The sequence below is a fragment of the Dermochelys coriacea genome, chromosome 25 (assembly GCF_009764565.3).
Source record: "Dermochelys coriacea isolate rDerCor1 chromosome 25, rDerCor1.pri.v4, whole genome shotgun sequence".
NCBI classification, from domain to species: Eukaryota; Metazoa; Chordata; order Testudines; family Dermochelyidae; genus Dermochelys; species Dermochelys coriacea.
In genome coordinates this window covers 15,152,918-15,175,208 of record NC_050092.1, presented here as the reverse complement: position 1 = coordinate 15,175,208, position 22,291 = coordinate 15,152,918, and the positions used below count along the sequence as shown (strand labels likewise).

At 60.4% G+C, this 22,291-nt stretch overlaps 1 protein-coding gene across 6 annotated transcripts in view; it reads right to left on the bottom strand.

The window, feature by feature from the left end:
• Nucleotides 1-22,291, bottom strand: part of PDE4C (phosphodiesterase 4C) — a 98,367-nt gene that overhangs the window by 12,669 nt on the left and 63,407 nt on the right. For 5 of the 6 annotated variants that reach the window (XM_043502549.1, XM_038384029.2, XM_043502550.1 and 2 more), the window contains 6 exons: nt 11,278-11,469; nt 10,617-10,653; nt 9,737-9,810; nt 9,381-9,430; nt 6,059-6,171; nt 320-413 (listed from right to left, as the gene is read on the bottom strand). In XM_043502549.1, coding sequence (XP_043358484.1) covers nt 320-413; nt 6,059-6,171; nt 9,381-9,430; nt 9,737-9,810; nt 10,617-10,653; nt 11,278-11,469 — 560 coding nt within the window. Of the gene's footprint in view, nt 1-319; nt 414-6,058; nt 6,172-9,380; nt 9,431-9,736; nt 9,811-10,616; nt 10,654-11,277; nt 11,470-16,586; nt 17,002-22,291 lie in introns of those variants that run through there. The other variant, XM_038384031.2, reaches the window with a different exon arrangement.

Here is a 22,291-nt window from a genome sequence, read left to right as displayed (position 1 = left end):
ACAGGCAGAGCTCTTCCACCATGTGCACCAATACCCCTCGATGTTTTCTGCCTGGGTTTTGCCCAGTCTAGGAAAGCCTAGAGACAATGTGATTCCGCACATGGCTAGGGCTCGTCTCTTTGCTTAGCACTCAGTGCGGAGGTGATGAGGACAGTGAAGCACAAGAGAAAATCTCTGGCTCCAGCCACCATCCCTGGCTTCTCACTGGTCTTTCAACTCCAAACATCACATTCTCTAAAGAAAAGTGCCACTGTGTATGAACGGGGCACACCTGGCATACGGATGGGGCAGGCGCGACATCCCCGGCTCTGCTACTCACCCAGGAAGGTGCTGGAGATGTACTCAGACACCTGGTTGCCAGAGCGGCTGGTTTCGGAGAGGTGCGACAGTTCCCTATTCAGCATCCTTTTAAACTGCAAAGACAAGCAATGGTGCCCATTAGAAACACGGCCAGGGGAACCGAGCAGGGGGACCCACCCCAGCCTCCATGGCCCTGCCCAGGGGAATGGGAAAGGGGTGGAGTGGAAGCGCCAGTTGGGCTCTGGAGATGGCAACAAGAATTCATTTCCCTGCAGCACTCTGCCCTGGGAGGTTCTCACATGTTTTATTATAATGTGCTCATAATGACCTGGGCCTTCCAAGGCATACTACATCAGACCTTGCACCGTGGAACGGCACCAGCAGGTAAACACAGAGCCGTAGCCCGCACAGGTGCGAGCTGTCCGGACGTGACCATGGGCTGTTACATGAACTTGCTGCATCTGGGCCTGTGATGCAGGAGGGAGCGGGGTGGATTGACTGGGGAATGTCGTTCAGTTCTACTGGGACTGAGCATTGGGGATGGGAGAGCGGGGGGTGAACCCGTCACCTGAGCCAGGGAGGTGGTGGGGCCAGGTGACACCTCTGCCCGGGAAACTGGACAAAGGCTGCAGGAAGGAGCCTGCTGGAGGGGTTTTGGTTTCAGTTTGGGTGGTGGAACACAGGGAACCCCGGGGCTGGGGGCTAAGCTCCCTGCCCCACAGAAGGACTCGACTGAGGGGTCCTGGTTGTACCCCAAGCTCTGTTTCAGACTGTGTTCCTATTGTCCAATAAACCTTCCGTTTTACTGGCTGGCTGAGAGTCACGGTGAATCCCAGGAAGAGGGGTGCAGGGCCCAGACTCCCCCATACTCCGTGACAGGGCTGTTGTCCCATTTCATGCTCATTCTTGGGGAATATCCCAGCAGGTGCAGCTGAAGCAAATTGCTCTGATCACAGGATGCTTTCAGACCGATTTCCTTCCCCGTGAGTGGGCTGGACCCTGCGTTCATACCATCATGTCTGACACACGCTGCACGTGACACAATCACAACACGCTGGCAGCCTGGCCCCTGATCAGCTGGGAGGCTAAGGGACTAGCTGGGCCTGGGAGAGAAGCCCAGAGCTCAGGACTGGCAGGCTGGTAATGGGAGCGCCCATTCAGGAAACTGGCTTTGAAGACGATCTGCTCAGTGAATGGCCTGCCACCTGAAGGCTTTTATCACAGCTGTTATTAGGGGTGGTCTCTATCATGGGAGGCCCAGAGGCCCCGGTAGAGACTTGGGCCCTAATTGCTCCTCAGACGTTTGCCAAGTTCGGCTCAGACAGGTCAACACAGGGTCGCGCCTCTGCTCAGCCAGGAGCTTGGCAGCAGGTCTTGCTCCCCGACCCGTGTGCATTGGCATCTAGCTTTGGGCATTCGTTCCCAATCACGCCCCTTTGGGCAGGACACGAGCTGTACGGCCTGTGTGGCCGGGTGACAGCAGCTGTTCAACCCTCTCCAGGACGTACACAGCATGTGGTTGTGCTTTGCCACGCCCACCCCGGTGCATGGCCCACTGCTCCCAGCAGAGCATGGAGCCCGAGGGATTGGGTTAACTCTTCCAGTCCAGGAGTGGCAGGCACCAGCGAACATGCATATCTGTCTCTGGCATGCCCCTCGCCCTAGTCTCCCGGCAGGCAGTGGAGCATGGCCCCCCAGGGCTGCTGCAGTGCTGGGCGAGGGATGGAATTCACTCTGGATCAGTCCCACTGCGCAGCACCACGTGTGTGTGAAAGGAGCAGGGAGCGCACAGAGCGTGGGAGCTACTGCCATGGGCACAGGCTCAATGCCACCCTGGAGAAGGTGCCTGGCAGGGACCCTGCGAAAGGCACTGGCTGAGCTCACTAGGAGAATTTCCAGGGGGTGACGTTGGTTCTGGGGCAGGAGACAAAACATGACTGGGGCAGCTAAAGCCATCACCAAGGGCCAGAGCTAGAGGCAATTGCTCGAGGCAGAAAGGACACCCAATGGGAAATACGGCCGGCCCTGCCTCCCTAGGTGGGCACCTGAGCTTCAGTGCACAGGCAGGGGCACCAGGGCTGCATTTCGGGAATCTGTGGCTGGAAAAGCTGGCCTCCCTCCCCGCTGCAGGGGAGCTGGCGCTGTGAGGACTAGGGGCCAACCCGCCATCCCCTGAACAGCTGCCATGGGTGACACGCTAGACCAGGGCTCTCCAGCACAAGGGTGCCTGGGGGTGCAGCCTGGACCCAGCTCGAGCAGGCTGCACCCTGCTTGGGGTGTGAGAGCCAGAGAGCGGGACTGGACCAGGCTGCCACGCTGTTTGCTGGGGTGACACGCCCCTGGGCCTGGGGCCAGCTTGCCCACTTACCTTGATAAAGCCCCAGGCTGAGCAGATCCGAGGCCTTGCGTCAGGCATCTCAGCTTCCCCCCCGCAAGCCTGGCACCATGCAGCCGGGAGCCTTCGGCGGAGCCAGGAATGCTCCTTGGGAAACGGGGATTCGTCCCCCCTTGGGGGGGCTGGAAGCGGGAGGGGGCCGGGGGGGATCAGCCGAAAACCTGATGCCCCACGAATCGGAGCGGGATGCTGAGGCGCGGGATGCAGTGCAGGCCATGGGGGCCCGGCGGCTCCGCTCCCGGCTGCATCGCAGTGGGCTGCGGGGGTCCGGACCCGCGCCCGGTGCCTCGCGCCTGCCCCGGGCACCCCAGGGCTGCTCCACCCGTGGCAAGGAGCCCCTCCCCAGCGCGCTGCTGCCCAATGAGCGAGGTCCGCAGCAGGGGCAGGACCCAGCACCGCGCTCCCATTGGCTGCCTGAGCCCCCGCCGAGGGAGCCCGCTTTAACCCTTCATGTGCTGAAGGCCAGCCTCCATCTCAGAGATTGGCCAGGGGACGGAGCCTGGCTTAGTGCAGCTGCCAGGACAGGCGTGGGGAGGGCTGCGGAGTGGGGGTCCCGGGCTGTCACAGTGGCAGCTCTCGCCTCTGTCCCCCTGGTGCAGGAAATGGGGTCCAGTCCTCGAGGTTGGTGCAGCTCAGGACGGCAAGGTGGGGCCAGGAGCACAGTGGGACTGGGAGTGCACCCTCTGGCTTGAAATGGTTTCTATTATATGCAGGGTTTACAGCTGGGTCAATGGCTTTCAGCACCCCGGGCAGAGGGCTGGGCTGCCGGACTGCGGGTGCTGGAGCAAGAGCTGGTGAAGGAATACCTTTGACTAGATCCTTGGCTCTTAGCGAGAGAGACAACGCATGTGTATAACGCAGCCTGGGGTAGACTCTGTTCCCGGTTACCCCGCTGAAGCCTGAGGTCCCAGTTCCACTTCTGTGCGGTGCGTGTGTGTATCGGGGCTCTCCCCCACCCCACAGACCAGACCAGTTCTAAGGAAGGCCCAACCCGCAGTCCTGAGCCACTTGGCAATTCAAGCTCCTGAAAACCGAAATGAGCCGAAGAAGAAGCTGAGGTGCAGATCGAGCGGTGCACACGTGCTGCCACAGCAACATCTGCAAACCACAGGAAGGAAGGAGCGGGCGACGTAAGCCGAGAACTTGGTGCCGAACACACACGAGCGTCTCCACTTCCTTCTATCGCACTCCAAACATTCGTCAGAGCGGAAGGACCAGGAACCAAATCGCTCGTGGGCTTGGCTTCTGCAAGAGCAATTGGCCAGGCAGATCCCTCCGGAGGAGAGCGGGATTTTCTGCCTCACATTTAATCAGCACTCACGAGTTCCAGGACAGCAGTGGTGACAACATCCAACCCTCTCCGGGCAGGACTAGGCAGCTTTCAGAGCACCTGAGCCTGGATACGCACGGCAGAAGAATCTGAGCACATCCTAAGTGTCTATGGACCTGTCTTCATGGCCCCCCTGGAGGCAGGGAAGCATCATTGTTCCCATTTACAGGTGGTGAACTGAGGCATGGAAAGATCCAGTAAGTTGCCCAATGTCACCCAGGGAGTCAGAGCAATAGCTGGGAACTGAGCCTTGCTCCCCTGACTCCCACAGCGGGGCCGTAGCCACACAGCCACCCTTCCTCCATTGCCACCCTGGTGAATTACGGTGCAGTTCTTGCCAGTGTCGACAAGGCCCCAGTATCTACACACCAGCAGCACCTTGGTGCTCCCCTCTCTCCACAAAGCAGGGGGAAGTCCTGTGCCTCTTCCCCGGTTGCTCGGCAAACCCTGGTGGCTGAGTGTGAAGGTCTGAGGTCGCAGGCTTAAGCTAGTGCCGAAGGCTGTGGTCTGCATGGAGGCGGAGAGGCATTAGACCAGCACTCTAGAGGCTGGGCTGGCTCCCACTGTGTTGGCTTTAAGCTCTGAGCCCTCGCTTGATGGCTTGGGACCGGCTCCCTGAGACACACTTTCCCTGTGCCAGGACACCACGGCTCAGGCCAGCGAGGCCTACAGCGGAGACCCCTCGCTAGAAAGGGCCAGGAGCTGTGGGCAGGACATTCACTTGGGTTTGGCACTCGCCCCCCGTTCAGTTTGCCAGAGCCTGGGTTTAACCTTCCAGGCCCACTGCACAGCCCAGATTCTCTCTGGCTGCTGCAGCGCAAGCGGGTTGGGGTGGGGCTGCGTGTATGCGCACCCCTTGTGCGTTGAACCCCATGAGAAGGGCACCAGAGCCCACACAGTCAAAGAACTAACCATAAATATGACTACATCCTAACGCCTCCCTCCGTCCCCCTGGGCCTGCCGTCAGCGAGCGGAACAGCAACGCTCAGCCCTCCGAGCAGGGCACGCGGTCACCGAAGGACCCCATTAGCCATTGCGCCCCAAAGGTAAATCTGATCTGGGAGCGAAGAACGTGTCAGTGCAGAACCTGACTTGCCTTGGTCAGAGAAGAGCCCTGAAGGGGGAACATAATTCCTGAGCTCATGGTGCGTGGGGAATCCCAGAGCTGGGCACATTGCTGAGCCTGCTTCTTGCTACCCTGGTCAAGGGCTCTGAAGCAGCAGACACCCTCTTGCCAGGAGCCCCCTGCGCGCCGCCCCAAAGGGAGCGCACCCCTGGCCACACACCATGTCTGGTGGAGACATTACCCACGTGCCCCCCATCCGCACAGTGGGAACCAATGCACAGGGGGCAATGAGGCCAAGTCCGGTGCTGGGGTACGCCCGATAGTGTCACCGTGGTGTGGGACAGTGTCTCTGCGGTCTGTGGTTGTGCAGCGCCCAGCACAATGGGTCCTGGCCAATGACTGGGGCACCTGGGCACGACGGTGGCACACAGAGCAGCAGCAGGCACCTATGCTGAGTCAGCCCCGCAGGAGTTGCATGGAGCCAGGTTGCCAGAGGGCTACTCACCTGTAGCTGCCTTGAACTCAGCTGGAGCTACAGCTACCAAACCCAGAGGCACCTAACCCAGCAGCTCCTGTTGTCAGTGTTGGCCATAATCTGCCAAGTGCCCAGCAGAAGGTGCTAGCCCCACGGCTCTGGTCTGGGGACCAGTTTCCAAAACTTCCCATGTCAGCTGGCTAGAGTGTTCTCCACTTCCTGTCCTGATCTGCTGCGTGCCATCGCTGTGTGTCAAACAGCTGCCACACTCCAGCCCAGAACAGGCTGCATTCCTGTGGGGGAAGGGGGCAGGGGAGTGCGACCCCGTGTCCAGGCTCTGTAGGACTGGGTGTGGCCCTGGGTCCTTGGGACTAGCCACCAGCTCTCTCTGCACAGCTGTGGCCCACAGGACGGCTGGGGTGGGGGTTTTTAGACAGGAGCAAGGTCGGTCAGGGATCGTGGGCTCCCGCAAGGAGCTGCTGCATCTCTTACCTTGTTGGAGGCCATCTCGCTGACAGAATGCCTGGTCTGCAGGGTCTCCAGCTGGTCCAAGCACCAGTCCAGCTCTTCCAGGGTCTCGATCGCCAGCTTCTGACAGGCATCCTCTGCGGACAGAGAAGCAGGTGGCATTGGGGAGAGTGCTCGCTGGCCAGAGGCCATGCCAGCATGCCCCAGGCTCTCAGCATCACGCCCATGCCCCCTGGGCCATGCACAGCAGCCGCTCTGCTCCCAGCATTTAAAGCCTGGGCCCAGACGTGCCTGTGCTTCGCAGACCGGCGCCCGGATAGCGTAGCAGCCTCTAGCCCTGAAGTTCTCTCTCCCGCTGCCTGGCCTGCTCTGCCCTCTCCAGCCGGGGCTGTGCTGCGCTCAGCCTGCCTGCCGGCCGCGCGTGGCTGGAGGGGGAGCTGAGCCGGGGTGCTCGCGGGCCCGGCTCGTTACATAAAGCACAAATAGCAAATATCGGGTGGAAGTTGCAACCATTTGTTGTGTTGCCATGGTGACAGCAGGAGGTTGGGCCTGCCGTGTTCGGTGCCAAGGGAAGGGGCAGGGCCGGGGCTCTGGGGGGATTTGGGGTCCAACATGATAACGACCTCCGTAAGGAGCTCGAGAAGGGAGCTCTGCTCCCCCGGCTGCTGCAGGCACCAGCTACCGGGCGAGTCCTGCCCGGGGCCCAGGCAATCACATGGACTCCAGCACTGGAGCTTGTGAGCGGCATCAGCCCTCAGAGCAGCCCTGGAGCTGGGACTGCCCCCCAGCGGTGCAGTGCCAGGCCCCAGACGTTGCTGTGAGCCTGTCCGAGAAGCTGACCGAGGCACAACCACGGCACAGAGCTGAGCGGGAACCGAACCCCAGCCCAGCTGGGGCAATTGCTGTGTGACTGGAACAACAGGGATTTCCAGGCCCAAGCGGCTGTTTTTCCCAATAACAGGCCACACTGCAGCCCCCCAGAATCAGGGGGGGTGGGAGCTGAGCCCAGTACACACAGTGGGGCTTGGCAAGCTGCCATTTCCTCTGGGCAGCAGGTATCACAGCCCTGGCCCATGGGGTGAATGTCCCTGGCCCAAGGCCCTGCTGTCCTGCTAGCTAGGTTCTGAGGGCAGAGGGGACGCGACTGTCTGACCTCCTGCCTGGCACAGCCAGTGACCTGCCCTGAATTAATGCCGGTTTGAGCCAGGGTATAGCTTTCAGGAAAATCATCCCTCCTGAGGGAGACCCCAGCACAGCCCATGGCTAATTCCACTCATTGCATCTTATTCCCAAACTGAACTGGGCTAGCTTCAACTTCTGCCTTTGGGTCTTGACAGACTGGTGTCATCATAGTCCCCAGGCCAGATCAGGTGCACAGCTGCCCTGGCATTGATGCCCAAGGTGCAGAGGGCGAGGCCCCAAGTCCATGCAGACCCCCCTGCCAGGATTGGGCCCTACACTAGGCCTTATGACCCTGCCCCAGACAGCAGCCCTGTATTATAGCAGAGATGTCCTGGGACACCCTCCCATCCAGCCACCCAGGGAGGGAGATGCCCACGCCCCCTGCCCTACCCAGTAAGGTCAGGCCAGCCTCAAGAAGTACTTGGCCCTTCAACGGGGCACAGACTTCTGCAGGGCTGCCAGGCTCTGGGATGAGGGGGTTTATGCCCTGCTTCTACCCAAAGGTGCCCAGATTCCCCACTGGCTGGCTGAGGGGTGCCCCTCTGGCCCACACATGGCATCAGCAGCCCCCACGCTCATGCCCCAGGCTGAAGCCAGCTGCACTCGGGTTTGTTTGTGTGCTGCGGGTTGGCCGGGGTCAGAGGAAGCCGGGGCAGGGCCCACCCAGCAGCCCAGCTGGAGGCAACAGGCCTCCCGCCTGGGCTGGAACTCAGGCCTGGAGACATGAGCAGAGAGTTTTATTAATGGAACGTCTGACGTCAATAGGAGACTTTTCCATCTTTGCTGCAGCATGAAGAGGAGCCAGCCAGGAGGGAGCAGGCGAAAACCCGACATGGATCAGGAGGGGCTGTGCCAGAGCCACGGCACACTCACCCCTTGGGGGACTGGGCTGAGGAGGGTGAGGGGAGCTTCATTCCCACAGGCCTGGCCACCAGAGGCCCCATCTCCTGGAAGCTGCCGTTGCAGCACCTCATGGGGCATGGCTCCCGGGGCTCATGATGGGGACGGTGCCAGTAACACCATAAGAGGGGCCAGGAATGACGGTGCCCATGGCAAGGGGTGGTGCCTGTGACGAAGTGGGACTGTTCTTAATGTTTCCTCTGAATGCAGTAGGGGTTCCTCAGTTTCCCCTATGCATTTCTTAAGTCTCTAGGTGGTGGGATAAGGCGGGGGTGTAATTGTTGCAGAGCAAAGGGCCAGGGTACATAAATGGCCGACACTCTGTCTACTGGCAACTGATGGCCTGGGCCCTTCCCCCCTGCAAGGTGAGAGCTGAAGGGTTGGAGAACAAAGGAATCTGGTGACCTCCTGGCCCGGGAAAGGGACAAAGCCCAGAGGAGGAGAGGTGGAGAGTGAGTCAGTTGGGGCTGGCTGGGGACATGGAGTGAAGTGCAGACATGGTTGTCTGGCTCACTACCCCCCAAAGTGGACCCGGCTGAGGGGTCCTGTTCTCTGTACCTACAAGCTCTGTTTTAGACCATATTCCTGTCATCTAATAAACCTTCTGTTTTACTGGTTGGCTGAGAGTCATGTCTGACTATGGAGTTGGGGGGCAGGACCCTCTGGCTTCCCCAGGACCCCACCTAGGCGGACTCGCTGTGGGAAGCGCACGGAGAGGCAGAGGATGCTGAATGCTCCAAGATCAGACCCAGGAAGGTGGAAGTAGTTTGAGCTGTTTGCCCTGCAGAGTCTGCTCCCAGAGAGGAGACTTCCCCAGAGTCCTGCATGGCTTCGTAGAGAGCAGTTCCAGAGCATCGCCCGAGGATGCCGGGACAGGCGCCTGAGCGGATGATGCGCCCACGTCCACCGTTCCCACCAGACTGACGTCCCAGCACCAAGGTGAGCTGCAGCCCTGGCACTGGACAGCAGGCAGCTGCTCTGACATCCCGGCCCTGGGCTCTGCAGGGCAGGTGGGTGATGGCTGAGGCCGGAGATTCAAGTCCTTCTTGCTGGGGAACCCTGGGTCTCGGCTCTGATGGGGCTGGGAGAGAGGAATCCTGCGGGGAGGCCAATCGGGAAAGAGAATCCTAGGGAGGGTCTCACTCTCCCCTGTCAGCTCTAACCAGCTGCTGCTGGCTGCCTCCATGCAAGCCGCCTGCGCCCCGGGACAGCCCTGCGGTTGGTTCTGTTGCTGCAGTGAGCCTGGCCCCCGCATGGAACTTACCCGACAGGCTGGCCTTGCACACAGATGGTGGGTTGCTGCTAGAAGTTCTCCTGCAAGACACGTGGGACAGGCAGAAGCTGAGCGTGGTATTGCAGGGGTGCACCTGAGTCAAACACAGTCCCCTCCCCAAGGCCACCTCCCCACCCCCCATACACCAGGAAGCAGCTTCTGCTGTGTACATGGGAATCAGGTTCTCCCCCATCTCCCCTTTCCCAGCCCATTGTCCCCAGGATTGTTTGCTCTGTGCTCTTGGATCTGGGGGATGCTCCCCACTTGTCCTTGGGACCTCGCCCCCTGGGATGGGCCCCCCAGTATGCATATTCAAACCCCTCTGCTGCTGGCTGCTCCCCACTCACTTGCTAGCCACGCGGTCCTGCAGATGCGTCAGCATGGCAAAGTTGCTCCTGACAGTGCGCAGGCTGGCCAGGACCTGTGGGAGAGGAAGGCAGCTGCTGAGGGCAAGCAGCGAAGAAAGACCCTGGGCGCGGGCCTGGAGCCGGACAGCTCAGCAGGCTCCTGAGGAGCTATGCCTGAGAGCCCCGTGACTGGGAGCCTGGATCAGAGCTCAGACTGGAATTCATGCCACAATCCACCCCACACCGATGGCAGGAGCAGCAGCCCCGTACGGGGAGAGTGTGGGGTCCATGGCCAGAGCTCACAGGCAGGATCTGCCCCAGGCCTGGGAGGTGGGTGGAGGTGGAGAGGAGAGAGGATGTCCCAAAGGCCTTTCTGAGCTCTGGAAGTGTGTGCCAGGGTGGTGCCTAAGTATTTGGGGGGTGGGGGAGAAGCTGGGTGTTTGGATGGGGCAGGTGAAGTCCAGGGCTCTGTGCTAGGCCCGTCATTCTGTCCTGTCTGTCTGGACACGCCCTTCCCAGACTGCCTGACTCAGCGACTGGGACCTATTATGCAAGAGGCAGAGTTTTCCCTCCCTGTAGAAAAGCCAAGGAGACGTTCAATACCCTGGGCTCAGAGTTCTTGGGAGCAGTTCAGGGCAGCGACGGTCGTTTGCTGCGTGTTTGTGCAGTGCCTGGCACAGTGATGCCCCAAGCTGCCGGGCCTCCAGGCACATGTCTGTGGGAGTGTAGGGGGCCAGTGCAGTGGTGGTAAGACGTGGTGGGTGCTGGATGGAGATGTGCTTGTCTGTGGGGAGCATGGCTTAGATCCAACTCCAGAGCAATTCCCAACTGCCCCAGCTTCGGGCCGGGCCGCGCGAGCCAGGGAGGAAGAGACTCTTACCTGCGCGAAGGGCGTGACTATCATGTCTTCTCCATGCCTATAAGGGAAAAACAGCACATGAGGCCCCGAGTGGGCAGTGAGGGAGGGGCTGGGGGGGAACCCCATGCATGGGGCTGGGCCAGGGTCTGGGCACCACAAATTAGGGGATGAGTGATGTACTGGCATGGAACCACCCTCTGCCCAGGACAGGTTCCACCCTAATCAAGGAAGGCCAAGACATGCGAGCTGTGAGTCTGGGGAGCCCAGCTGGGGCTGGCCTGGCTGCTGAGCAGGCCCAAGCTGTGGTGTCTGGCCCCTGTGTTACACTAGCTGCCCCTTGGCACGATGCCCCCAAGTAATGCAATTCCAGCCCCAGCAGCTTGGCACCAGGCTCCCGCTGTTCCCTAGCCCTGTTCCACAGCTATAGCCTGGTGCCCCGTGCCTCTTCTCCCTTCAGCACCAGGCCCACACTGACTTCAGCTTTGTCTGGCTGGACTAAAGACAGACAGACTGACTCCCTGTGGGAAAGGGCCCACACAAGGGCTAGGCCCTGCTCCAGTCCCGCTTTGGCCCTTGGCTGGGTGTCTCGGCCTATGACGGTCTGCCAGCCTAGGGCGCATTCCCCCCGGGGAGGGGGCATCCCAGAGGGGCTGCACGGGGCCGAGGCAGGGCTGGTGCTTACAGATCGCTGGCAATGGAGGAGTTCCGGGACATGGCTTTGGGAGACAGGTCATAGTCGCTGTCGGAGCGGTAGAGGAAGGACTCCCGCCGCTGGCTGTGAGGGACGTTCCCATGCAGGACCAGCCCGGAGCCGGGGCTGGCTTGGGGGTCCAGTGGGCTCCTCCCCGACGAAAGGCCATTTTCAATGTCAAAGCTGCAGAGAGAGGGAAGGAGGAAAGACTCAGAAGAGGGAAGGCAGCGAGCCAAGACCTGCCATGGGCCCACACCGCCTTGCCCAGCACGGGCTGCTCTGGGATGCTCCTGGCTAATTTCTCACAGCTCTGAACCCCACTCCATGCACACGGGGCCAGGCCAGGAGCCCAGGGAGCCTGAGGAAGGGGAGAGAACACAGGTGCAGACCGATGAAAGGCCCGATAAGGGGCAGGGAAAGGGGTTTCTGAACAGCTACAGCCCAGACTCCTCCGTCAAACTGCAACCAGGGGACAGGACTGTGGGGCAGACCCAGCCTTGCCCCACAGGCAGCCAGGCACACTGGGATGACTGTCACACCCCCCACTTGCTGCTGGCTCTGTGGGCAAAACCCCCATGGCAATGAGATGCTGTGGGCAGCCCTAGCTCTTGAGTGTAACCTACAATTACAAACTGGGGTGCTTTGCAGCACCCCTACTCCACCCCAGCATGCCCAGCCCCATGCCAGCCCCCCAGCACCCCGAACACCCCCAAGGCTCAGGCACGTGGGGCTAAAAGCTCCAGGCCCAGCCCCCTGCAATGCCCCATTTACCCTCCACCCCCCATAGCGCTGGAACCCCCCAGCCCTACTGCTACTGACCCATCTCTGGGCCCCCTGGGCACGGCAGGGCAGGCATCCTGCCCATCTCACACTGTTTTCATCCGAGGGGAGCGGGATCTTGGCTGTGGGAGCAGCAGTGGCTGGGTGCAGATCTGGACCATGAAGTGACACTGGGGACCGTCCTGTGCCTTGCTGAATGTGCAGGTTCTTACCAAGCTACAAACGGGGACCAGGCCTGGTCCCCGGTCATACTACATGCTGCTCCCCCAGCCTGAGCCTCATCTACCCAGATTCCTGCACTCAGCCCGCTGCCACCCTCTAGCACAGGGCTATGAGCCATGCCAGGGCAGCTCAGGCTGGTGAGGAGGCCAGGGCGGGCTGTGGGCAGCTAGAGGCTCCTGCCAAATACAACTATTTGTCTAGTGCCTGAATCCTATTGTGAGCTTTACCACTGACTCACTAGGCTGCCTTCTGCCTCAGTTTCCCTGTTTGTGTAACAGAGGTAGTGATATTCACCCACCACTTATGAACTTCTGGGATGTGCTTTAAGCCCTCTGCAGAAGGCAGCTCTCCAAGGGCCGGGTCCAAAGCCCGCTCTAGGGAGACATTCCTGGCAGTCCTGCAGGCTGTGCACCAGGCCCCCACGATCCCTGCTAGGGACAGCTGTAAAAAGCCAGGCTCTGTGGACAGTGCAGGGACCCAACCCACAGGGCAACATGAATTAGGGGCTCAGTGCTGCTAGCCCCGGCTCTGCCCTGCCTGATCAAAGGCAATGGTCCTGGTAGCGTTGCTCAAGCCACCAGCACATCCCCCAGTGCTGGAGCAACCCGCAGCAGCAGAGCTGACCTTGGGAAGAAGAGGTCAGCGCAGCCAAATGCTGCTCTAACAGCTGCTCAATAGGATTTTCCAGCAGCAGCTGTTGCCCCCACTTTGGGATGGAATCAGGAGCCCCCGTTCCCATCGACTGGCCCAGCTCAGCTAATCAGCGCACTTGTCTCCTTCCTTGCAGGAAGGTCACAGCCAGGGCGGGGAAGGGAGCTATGGGCTTGGCCGAGCCACGTACCATCCAGAGGGCTGGTTCACTGGGATTTGTAGGAACCTGTGTGTCTGTTGCATGCCCCACACTGGCTGTCCCAAGGAGTGGCAGGGAGCTGGGCAGCAGCCTGGCCCGAGGCTCAGCCAGAAGGCTGGTAACATGGGACAAACTCTCCAGGGAGCTGGCAAATTCCAGCTGGGTTTGATTTGGCTCAGCCCCAAGGCCAGGGCCCTGGCCTCTAGCCTGTCTGAAGCGTCCCTGCTTGCAGCCTGCCCAGCTCAGATTCAGCCGGCAATGAAAACAGCCCTTCAACGCTTCCATAAATATTAACAAGCATCCCTGGTCTGGCTTGCTCCTGTACAGCACCTAGCACACCTTTGTAGAACTACAGAGAGATACTGAAACGGGCTGGCAGCCTTCCTGGCACCCACCCCCTGCACAGCATGGCCCCTCCATGGAGCTTGGTGACAGAGGGTGCAAAACTGTCCAGCTGGGCCTCTTTCCCGCTACTGCTCCCTGAGACCAAGAGCAATGAGAGAGATGGCCTGCTGCAGTTTCTGACATTAGGCAGGTGTTTTCAGACGTGCCAAGTCCCTGAGCTCTCACTCAGTCCCACTCGCGAACATCTCATGGCTGGGAAGCATGTCCCCACCTTCAGCGGTATCGTCCCTTCCTTACCGTCACCCCGTTACTCCCCAGACAAGCCCCGCTCCAGTTCTCATGGTTGGGTGGAACACACCCTTGTTTATGGATCGAGCTGCATATGGAAACGCAGCCCTCGCTGTGGAGCTGAGCTGAGAACCATCCCCACCCCCTCGACGGTGCAATGTCAAGGCCCGGGGTTGCTTTTCAGCAATCCTGCCATTTCCTGGACACTGACAACGGAATTATTTGCTTTGGCCTGGGCTGCTTGTCCTCTTCACAGGACGCCTGCCCCCTCCAAGTGGATGCTGGGAGATGGAAAAGGCCCAGCAGCTTGTGTCAGCTAGTTTGGGAGCTGGAGGGGGCCCCAGGATGGGCTGAGAATTGCTGAGGAGCAGTGGGAGTGTCAGGTAGCAGTGGAGAGAGACGGTCCAGCTGCTGCTCTGCTGGCGATACAGAATTTACCGATTTGTCAATGGAAAAAGCCCTCGACTCCATCGCTTCCACAAAGCAATAGCAGATAGGGGAGTATGCTGACCAAATTTGCCACTGAGCCCCAGCTGGGAGGGGTTTCAAGCACTTGGGAGGACAAGGTTACAATTCAAAACGACTTGGAGAAACTGAAGACTTGGTCTGAATTCAACAAGATGAAATTCAGTAAAGAAAAGAGCCAAGTACTTCACTTAGGAAGGACAAATCAAATGCACAGCTACAAGCTGGGGAATACCTGGCTAGGTGGGGGCGCTGCTGAAAAGGATCCGGGAGTTAGAGCAGACCACAAATGAATGAGAGTCAACAATCTGATGCAGCTGCAAAGAAGGCTGCTACTCTGGGGTGTATTAACAGGAGTGTCGTGTGTAAGAGATGGGAGGTCATTGTCCCGATATGCTGGGCTCTGGTAAGGCCTCACCTGAGTCTTGTGTCCAGTTCTGGGCCCCGCGCTTTAGGAAAGATGTGGACAAACTGGAGAGAGTTCAGAGGAGAGTAACAAACCGGCTACAATTCAGAAAACCTGACCGGTGAGGAAAGGTTACAACACTGGGCATGTTTGGTCTGGAGAAAAGACAACTGAGGGGGGACCTGGAAACAGTCTGCAAATCCGCAAAGGGCTGTTCTAGCGAGAGGATGTGGCCAATTGTTCTGCGTGTCCACTGAGAAGGGGGGCTGTCTGCCACCCCGGAGATGTAGCTTAGAAACGAGGAACCACTTTCTAATGGAGGGAGATGAGCCCTGGAACAGGCTCTCCAGGGCGGCGGTGGAATCCCCGTCTTCAGAGGGGTTTAAGACCAAGTTGAACAAGCCTGTCCGGGCTGGTCTGGGTTTCCTTGGTCCGGGCTCAGTGCAGGGGGCTGGGCTCGGTGACCTCTCAAGTCACTCCCAGCCTAAGGTTGCTATGATGCTATGAAAGGACAGGTGCAGGACTCAATGCCCCAGCCGGCGCCCCACACCCAGCCCTTCCAGTCCAGCTGCACTGTGCTGTCTGGGTGGGGAGCTGGGTGTGTGTATGTGGGGGGCTCCTGCCCCTCGCAGCACATACAGAAGTGACAGTAGCTCTAATGAAATTCCTCTTCCGGAGTGCACACATCCCCTCGGGTGACACGCTGCATTCTCCTCGGGTGACAAGCTCCACAGGTGCCAGGGTGTGTCAGGGAGCCACAGGCAGGATAAAACCACCATGGCCTGCCACACCTGGCGCTGACCTGGGTGGGGGGCGGGGGGGGGGGAGGCTGGAGGCCCCATATCACTTTATTCCAGTCCTATAGATAGCACAGGGAGAAACCTGGGCTCTGGCCCCACATGTCGCCCGTGGAGACATTCACCTGACGGGAGCGCTCCCCTCAGTGAAGGCGCAACCCCACCTGAAATCAGCTGGTGGGAGCTGCTCTCCCCAGCTCCCTGGCTTCCTGTGGGCTCAGAGACACCGGTAGGACCTTCAGTCCCTGCCTCCTCAGAGATGTGCAGTGCAGGACTCCATGGCACAGACCCAGTGTGCCCCTGACCAGCACGCTGATCACCCTGGGATCCTCTGCTACTAATGGGGCCTCCACCCAGGCCCAGCTGCCCGCCCCGCCCCAGCTCCCTTCATCCTGCAGCGTTCCCACGGTGCTAGCCAGGGGCCCGCGGAAAGGCAGCCTGCACGTCCCAGCCACCAGTTGTGGAGACCGGCTGCAGGATGTGGGGCTGAGCAAGCAGGGTCCGGGGATGGGCTTTGCTGCAGCTTAGGTGGGAAGGACTGTGCCTGTCAGTTGCTTTCCAGGTCTGTAAACGTGCCCAGACGCCGTGGTCTCTCTCCACCCAGCAACCGCTGCCCTGCCCCTCCACCCCCCACAGAGGAACCTTCCTCCTCTCTGCAGCAGCATGTCTGCCTGCACCACCCACCACACTTCAGGTCACACCTGGCTGGGGGAGCTGGGTGCGGAGCCCTCGACACACGTTACCCACTGTGCTTTCTCCCCTCTGAATGTGCCCAGAGCCCACAAAAGGGCAGCCAGCCCCTGCTCTGCTTCCTTGCCCCATCAGTCCCAGGAAGAGAGGGAGCAAGGGATTCTCCCCAGCTGGCCCTCAAGCACCTCCAAAGGCAGCAGAGCCTGAAGGAGCCGCTCGGGTCGGACCCCCTGGCATTACGGGCCACGCCAAGGCAGCAGGCTCCAGCCCCAAAGCCGACAAGCAATGGGGTTCCCCAGCCCCAGGCTGGCTTTTTCGCACACAGCCCATCGCTGGAGCCTGCACTATGATCTGTGGGCTGGCAGTGTTGGCAGCCAGCTGGCCTGAGCCGGGCTGACCCCAAGATTTGACCCCTTCCACTGGGGAGTAGTGGTCACGCGGCAAGCGGCGCAGTTACCGTCTGTGCTTCTGCACGATGTCGATGGGCCGGTTGATGGCGCGGGGTGAGCCGGCCAGGTGGCCATTGCAGACCATAAGGGCGCAATTTGCCAGGGCCACAGAGCCATAGTTTGTGGGCAGGCTCATCCTGTCCCGTGCCCTCCAGTAGCTCTCACGCCAGCAGGCCCTGGCCCCTCCACACCTGTAGAGAGGGCGAGTCTTCTCCTCTAGCAAGCTCAGCGCGGGGGCCTGGCCCGAGACTCCCGTGGGCTGCCCTGCGGCACCACCATCACTGCGTCCGAGGCCAGCTCCCCCGGCACCTTCCGCTGCACCCCTAGGTCTAGGGGGCTCTGTGGAGCTGCAGCCCAGGGTGGGCTTGGCACGGGCACCTTGCCATGCCGCGCCCAGCTTCCCTCAGCCTCTCTGCTCCCACGAAGCGGCTCCACACAGCCATGGCTGGCTTTCCCAGCCTGTCCCCTCTCCACGCTGCCTAGCTCCTGGTGAGGGTGCCGGCTCCCCCAGGCCAGCTGCAGGCTCAGATGCACCCCCCCCTTCTCCCTCCCCCAGTGGCTGGCTTGGCTTTGCCTTGCTCTGCCCCAGAAGTTCCTTCCCTCTGCCCTGCTGCCAGCTGCAGCTCCCAGCCCCGGGCTGCTCCCCCCTGCCAGCAACCGGCACAGGACCCTCTGTGAGCCCAGCTCGCCAGCTCCGCCGTGATGTCACTGGGGGGAAGGAGGGAGGGGCCAGCTGGCAGGTTCAGCTCTCTGCAAATATTTCCCTTTAACTCCTTCCCGCCCAGCATGTGCTTGCTGGCTCCTGCCCACGGCCTCTTCCTGGCACGCCCCCAGGGCACGGCTGGCACAGGCTGCCTTGTGCCCCAGGAACCAGTGTGCCAGGGGTGCAGGCAGCAGAGCTGTCGGCTGGGCAGACCCACTCTTGGAACCAGCAGGCAAGGAGTTAACATAAGTCCTAGGGTGGCCCCCTAGAGAAGCCGGGTAGCAGGGCCCATGCTGGGGACACGGGGGCTGGATACCACCTGGCAGCAGGGTAATGACATCGTGGTTCCAGACACGGCAGCCTTTTTGCCACAGTGACCATGAGAAGCAAATCCACCTCCCCCAGGCGGATGCCCATGGTTCGTGTCCGGACACAGATGTGGGGCTCAAGGGCACTACAGGCAGGATTTCATCCCCTTCGCTCAAAGCCCCAAATTCCCCCTGCTTCCCCAGGGCCACAGCTGAGCCTGTCCAGGAATGGGAAGTCATTTATTAGTGACACTCTGTCCCACTCTACAGCCCCCACGACCGTCATATCCGAGGCCCTCGCCACGGGGGACACGTTTCCCGCCACTCCCTGAGGCAGGACTGTGACCCCAGGAGGCAAACGGGGAACTGAAGCACAGACAGAATCAGCAGCTGGTCCATGCTCACAAAGCAGGGACCTGCTCCCACTCTCCCGAGTCCCACGCAGTGCCCTACCCACTGGATCAGCCAGCCTCTCACCCCACGGCCCTGCTGGGCTCGCTGCACCGTGCTCTGCAGCTTTCCCCCCAACACATCAGTTTAGAGGTGAGGTCAGCAGAAGCAGCCAGTGTGGATGCAGCTAACGCCGCTTAGCGTAGGGTGACTGTTCCCATGGAGCAATGGGGTGATGCTGTGCTGGGGGTTCTGAAATGGAGCCGTGTCGGGGGGCCATGGTCAGAGAGCTCCATTGGCACAGCACAGAATGGTGCTTCCAAACCCCAAGGCCTTTCCCTGGCATTTCACAGGTTTGTCTGGCTCCTGATGATGTTTCCAAGGGTTCTTCCAGGTGGACGAGTGGATGGACCCCAGCCTAGCTGGGTCCAACTCCCTGCTCTGCCACAGGCTTCCTGTGGGGACCCTGGCCGCTGTGCTTCAGCTCCCATCTGCCCAGGGGTAACAGCCTGGCCCTGCCTCCCAGGGGTTGGGAGTATAAACACAGTGAAGACCATGAGGCTAGCACCTACCCAGCCTGACCCCAGGTTCCTCGCAGTGCCTGGGGCTGATCACCTGTCCGCATCCTCCACCAGGGCAAGTGGCTGGCTAGCTAGCCCAGGCGCACAGACCTCGAGCCGGGGCTGCTGGGCTCAGAGCTACTCTTCAGGCCAAACCACCCAAACAAAGCAGCTCCTCTGCCCACCCTGGGCTTGGCTCTCAGGCTTTGCCAGTAGGATCCATTCCTGCAGGAACCCAGGTCCCTCAGGTCAGAGGGACTGAGCATCCTCAGCCCTTTACAGAGCTCCTGGCCCTTTCCCACATGGGTCAGATCAATGAGCAAGGTTGGCCGGCCCTTAAAGGGGCAGTGCCTCGCGGCCCCTGCTCTCCTCTGGACTCCTGGAGGGGCTCTGCAGACAGAACTGCCCTCCGCAGGGCTCTGCGGGGTGAAGTAGGTGCTAATGCCAGGAGAGGCCCCAAACTGGGCAAGACTGGCAGCTGCGCTGGTGTGTTACTGGGCGAGAGCAGAGCATGCAGGAGAGCTCCCCTCAGAGCTGTACCTGCCAGCGATACCACCCGTGCTTGAGACAGGCAGCGCTGTGGAGCACCAGCCGAACAGCCACCCGGGCTCTGCCCAGATTGGCAAGAGAGAGAAACAAGACTTCCCGATAACTCCCCTTTCCAGTCACCCTCGGAGGGATTTGTAACTCCGGCGGGTGCAAATAGTCCGACCGAAATGGGGTGGAATTTACTTAGCTGAACTGGCATGCGGCCCTGGAGTTTTTAATGGCCATGTGCTCGAGGGCGTCAGTTTCCCGACTCTCGGGAAAGGCTGCATCTCCAGCAGTGCAGCATCTCCTTTGCACCAGGCTGGGCCCTGGGTCAAAGGAAACAGTATCCCCAGCTGACGCACCAACACCACTTTCTGCAGAACCCGGGTGCTCCGGAGAAGTCTCCTCCCCTTGACCTGGCTAGCCGCTGCTCAGCTGGTGAGCTCCGATCAGACCAGGCACAAGTCAGCAGAGCTGCAGCGTTTTCAGCTAACGGGTTAGTTTAGCTTTTCCTGCACACCGCTGAATTTCCTTGCGTCCATCAACAAAACAAAGTATCACGAGGAAAACCAAACGCAGACAGGTGCAGGCAAACCCTGAGGGACCGCCAGAGCAGAGGGGCCTGAGAGCCCCTCTCCAGCTCACAGCTTGCGCCTTGGCCCATGGCCCATTCTGCTCCCCCTGACACAGACACACACAGCTCCTGGCATGGGCGCTGCCTGGGATGTTTCCGGCCAAGATGCCAGGGCAGAGTCTAGGCTCTGAGCAAAATCCAGCCCTGTAATATTTGCTCCAAGTGGCTGGGTGCCTACCACAGGCCAGAAGCCAATGCTGGGGCAGGGGGATGGGACAGTATTTGGTCTGAAGGCTTCTAAACTCCCAAACCATGTGTAGGTGCAAAAACTTCCCCAGCCTGCCAGACCCCCCGGGCTGGGTGTTATCCCCGCTCTAGTTCAGCACGGAGAGTACTTAATCTCTGCACAGGTGCCTTTCACACTGGTACCATTTCTACATCCAATGTGAATGGTCTGGCAGGGAGGAGGGGGCATCCCCTGTCCTGTGCCCATCCAGACTCTGGGAGCAGCACCAAGGTCCCGGCAGACCCCTCCTGATAGCCTTTCTCCAGACGCCTCTGGAATGCCAGGCAGACTCCTGTGTGCCTGATGCTCTCTGCAGAAACATACCGTGCTGACAAGGCAGGATGGCGTGCGCCTCCGTCGAGGAATGGAGCTGGCACGAGCCCCTGGACCAGCATGGGTTTGTCTGGAACGGCACGTTTACCAACATGCGCTGTGCACAGACAGTCTCCCCACCCTCTCATCTCACCTGCCCGGGAAAGGGAGCTGCAGGTCCTCTGAGAAATAGACTGATGGCTGTCTGGATTCACAGGATACATTCACACTGCAAATAAAAGGTGTGTTCCTAACCCACGTGAGCAGGGAAGACACGGCAACTCAGCTGTCCACTTGGGTGTTAATCAGAGCAACTCCAGGGGCTGAGACACATTGAATTGCAGCCTCTTCCCTGCTATCTTATCCTGAGCTAGCTCACGTAGGTTATGAACACAACTTTTACTTGCAGTGTGGACATGTGCAGACTGTCCCCCTGCTAGCTACCCCCCAGCCAGGCTGTTCCTTGTGGTACCTGACTGCACCCCCACTCAGTGAGTCCCCAGGGCTGCCCCACAGCAACGCACTCAGCAGGGTGGGGTGCAGGGAGGGGCTCATTCTCCTTTCTCCAGCAGGGGAAGAGACTCAGGGCCACAGTTGTGCCAAGCACCTTCCACCAGCATGAAAGGCGAGCTAAGGACCCACGGCCCGGCGAGGCTGCTGGCCTTGTGTGACGGGGAAAACATCCCCTCAGCCTGCCCCTCTCCCTGCCTGCCCCTTCTCCAGCTGGTTTCCAAGCCACCACTGTGACAGAAATGGTGCAGCTCACAACCGCGCACAGGGAAAACGTCAGAAAGGTTTCCTGGCCTGGCACAGCACCCCTGCGGCTCCCACTTTCCCAGCTTCTCCCTGCCGGATCCTGGCCTGGCTTCTGTTTCCATGATGCCGTGAGAAAGTGCGTGGCCCCGGGGCACGGCCGAGGGAGCAGAGTACCGAGGAAAGCCATCCGGCCAGGGGAAAACAAGCTGCGTGCCCCGGTCAGTCTGCCTGTGAAACCCCTTGTGACAGCCCCACTCACGGGGGCAGTGGCAGGTCCTCACGCTGGGCCTGGAACGGCCAGTCTGGCAAGTCTCTTTCCTGCATGCCCATGCCCCCCCGCGATGGCAGGCTGATGGGGAACCATGGTGCCAACGGTCAGAGACTGCAGCCGTTGGGCTTGCAGCAGTATCCTGGGCCCAGAGCCGAGTTTACCCTGAAGGGGGTTTCTCATCTGGAGCTCACCCCAGGCCAGACCTGGCCCTGTTCTCACTGCCAGAGCCACATCCCCTGCCAATGCTGCCCAGCCTCACACAGAGGGGGGTAATGCGTTCTCCCTGCACTGCCCATCACAGCTGCAGGCTGGATCCCAGCTGCCCTGGTGCTGGGTGGATGTGCATCACTGGACAGCTCCCCAATTGATCCAAGCATCGATCCACCCGTTTGTGCCGAGATGCGACCTTCAGCAACCTCCGTGAGCCAACCAATCCCCAGACATGCAGCCAGGGGCGGGTGCTGAAGAGCCCCATGCCACTCCCATTGGCCTTGTTCTGAAGGCAATTAGCGCGAGGGCCAGGCGGAAGGCAGGAAGCCCACGGGGGCAGCAGGCTGAGCAGGAGAGCTCTCCCTGGCGGATGGGCCCCTAGCCGGGCAGCTGCACATGCTCTGCTGTCTGCAGTCACAGCCGGGACCCGATGGAGGTGGCTCATGGGTCCCATTGTGCCCCTCTCTCTCTCTGGGGCCAACAGGATCCTTACAAGACGTCTCCAGCATGGGGGCTTCCAGCCCTTTTCTGGGGAGATGATTCCCCGGGCTCATACATCCTGCTGGCAGGTTGTCCTCCTTGGTACTCGTCACTCCAGTTCCTCGCCCTATGTCCCGGGCCTGTCCCACTCGTCCTGGAGCTGGCCTGGGATGGGACTGTCCTGGCCCAGCAGCGTGAGGCCAGCAGGTGCCTGGCCGAGCAGCACAGGAAGGTTTTCCTCCCCTAAATACACAAGCCTCGGAGCAAACCACCGACCCCCCGCAGTCTCCTGGTCCATTGAACCGGGTCCATTGAACTGGTCCATTAAGATC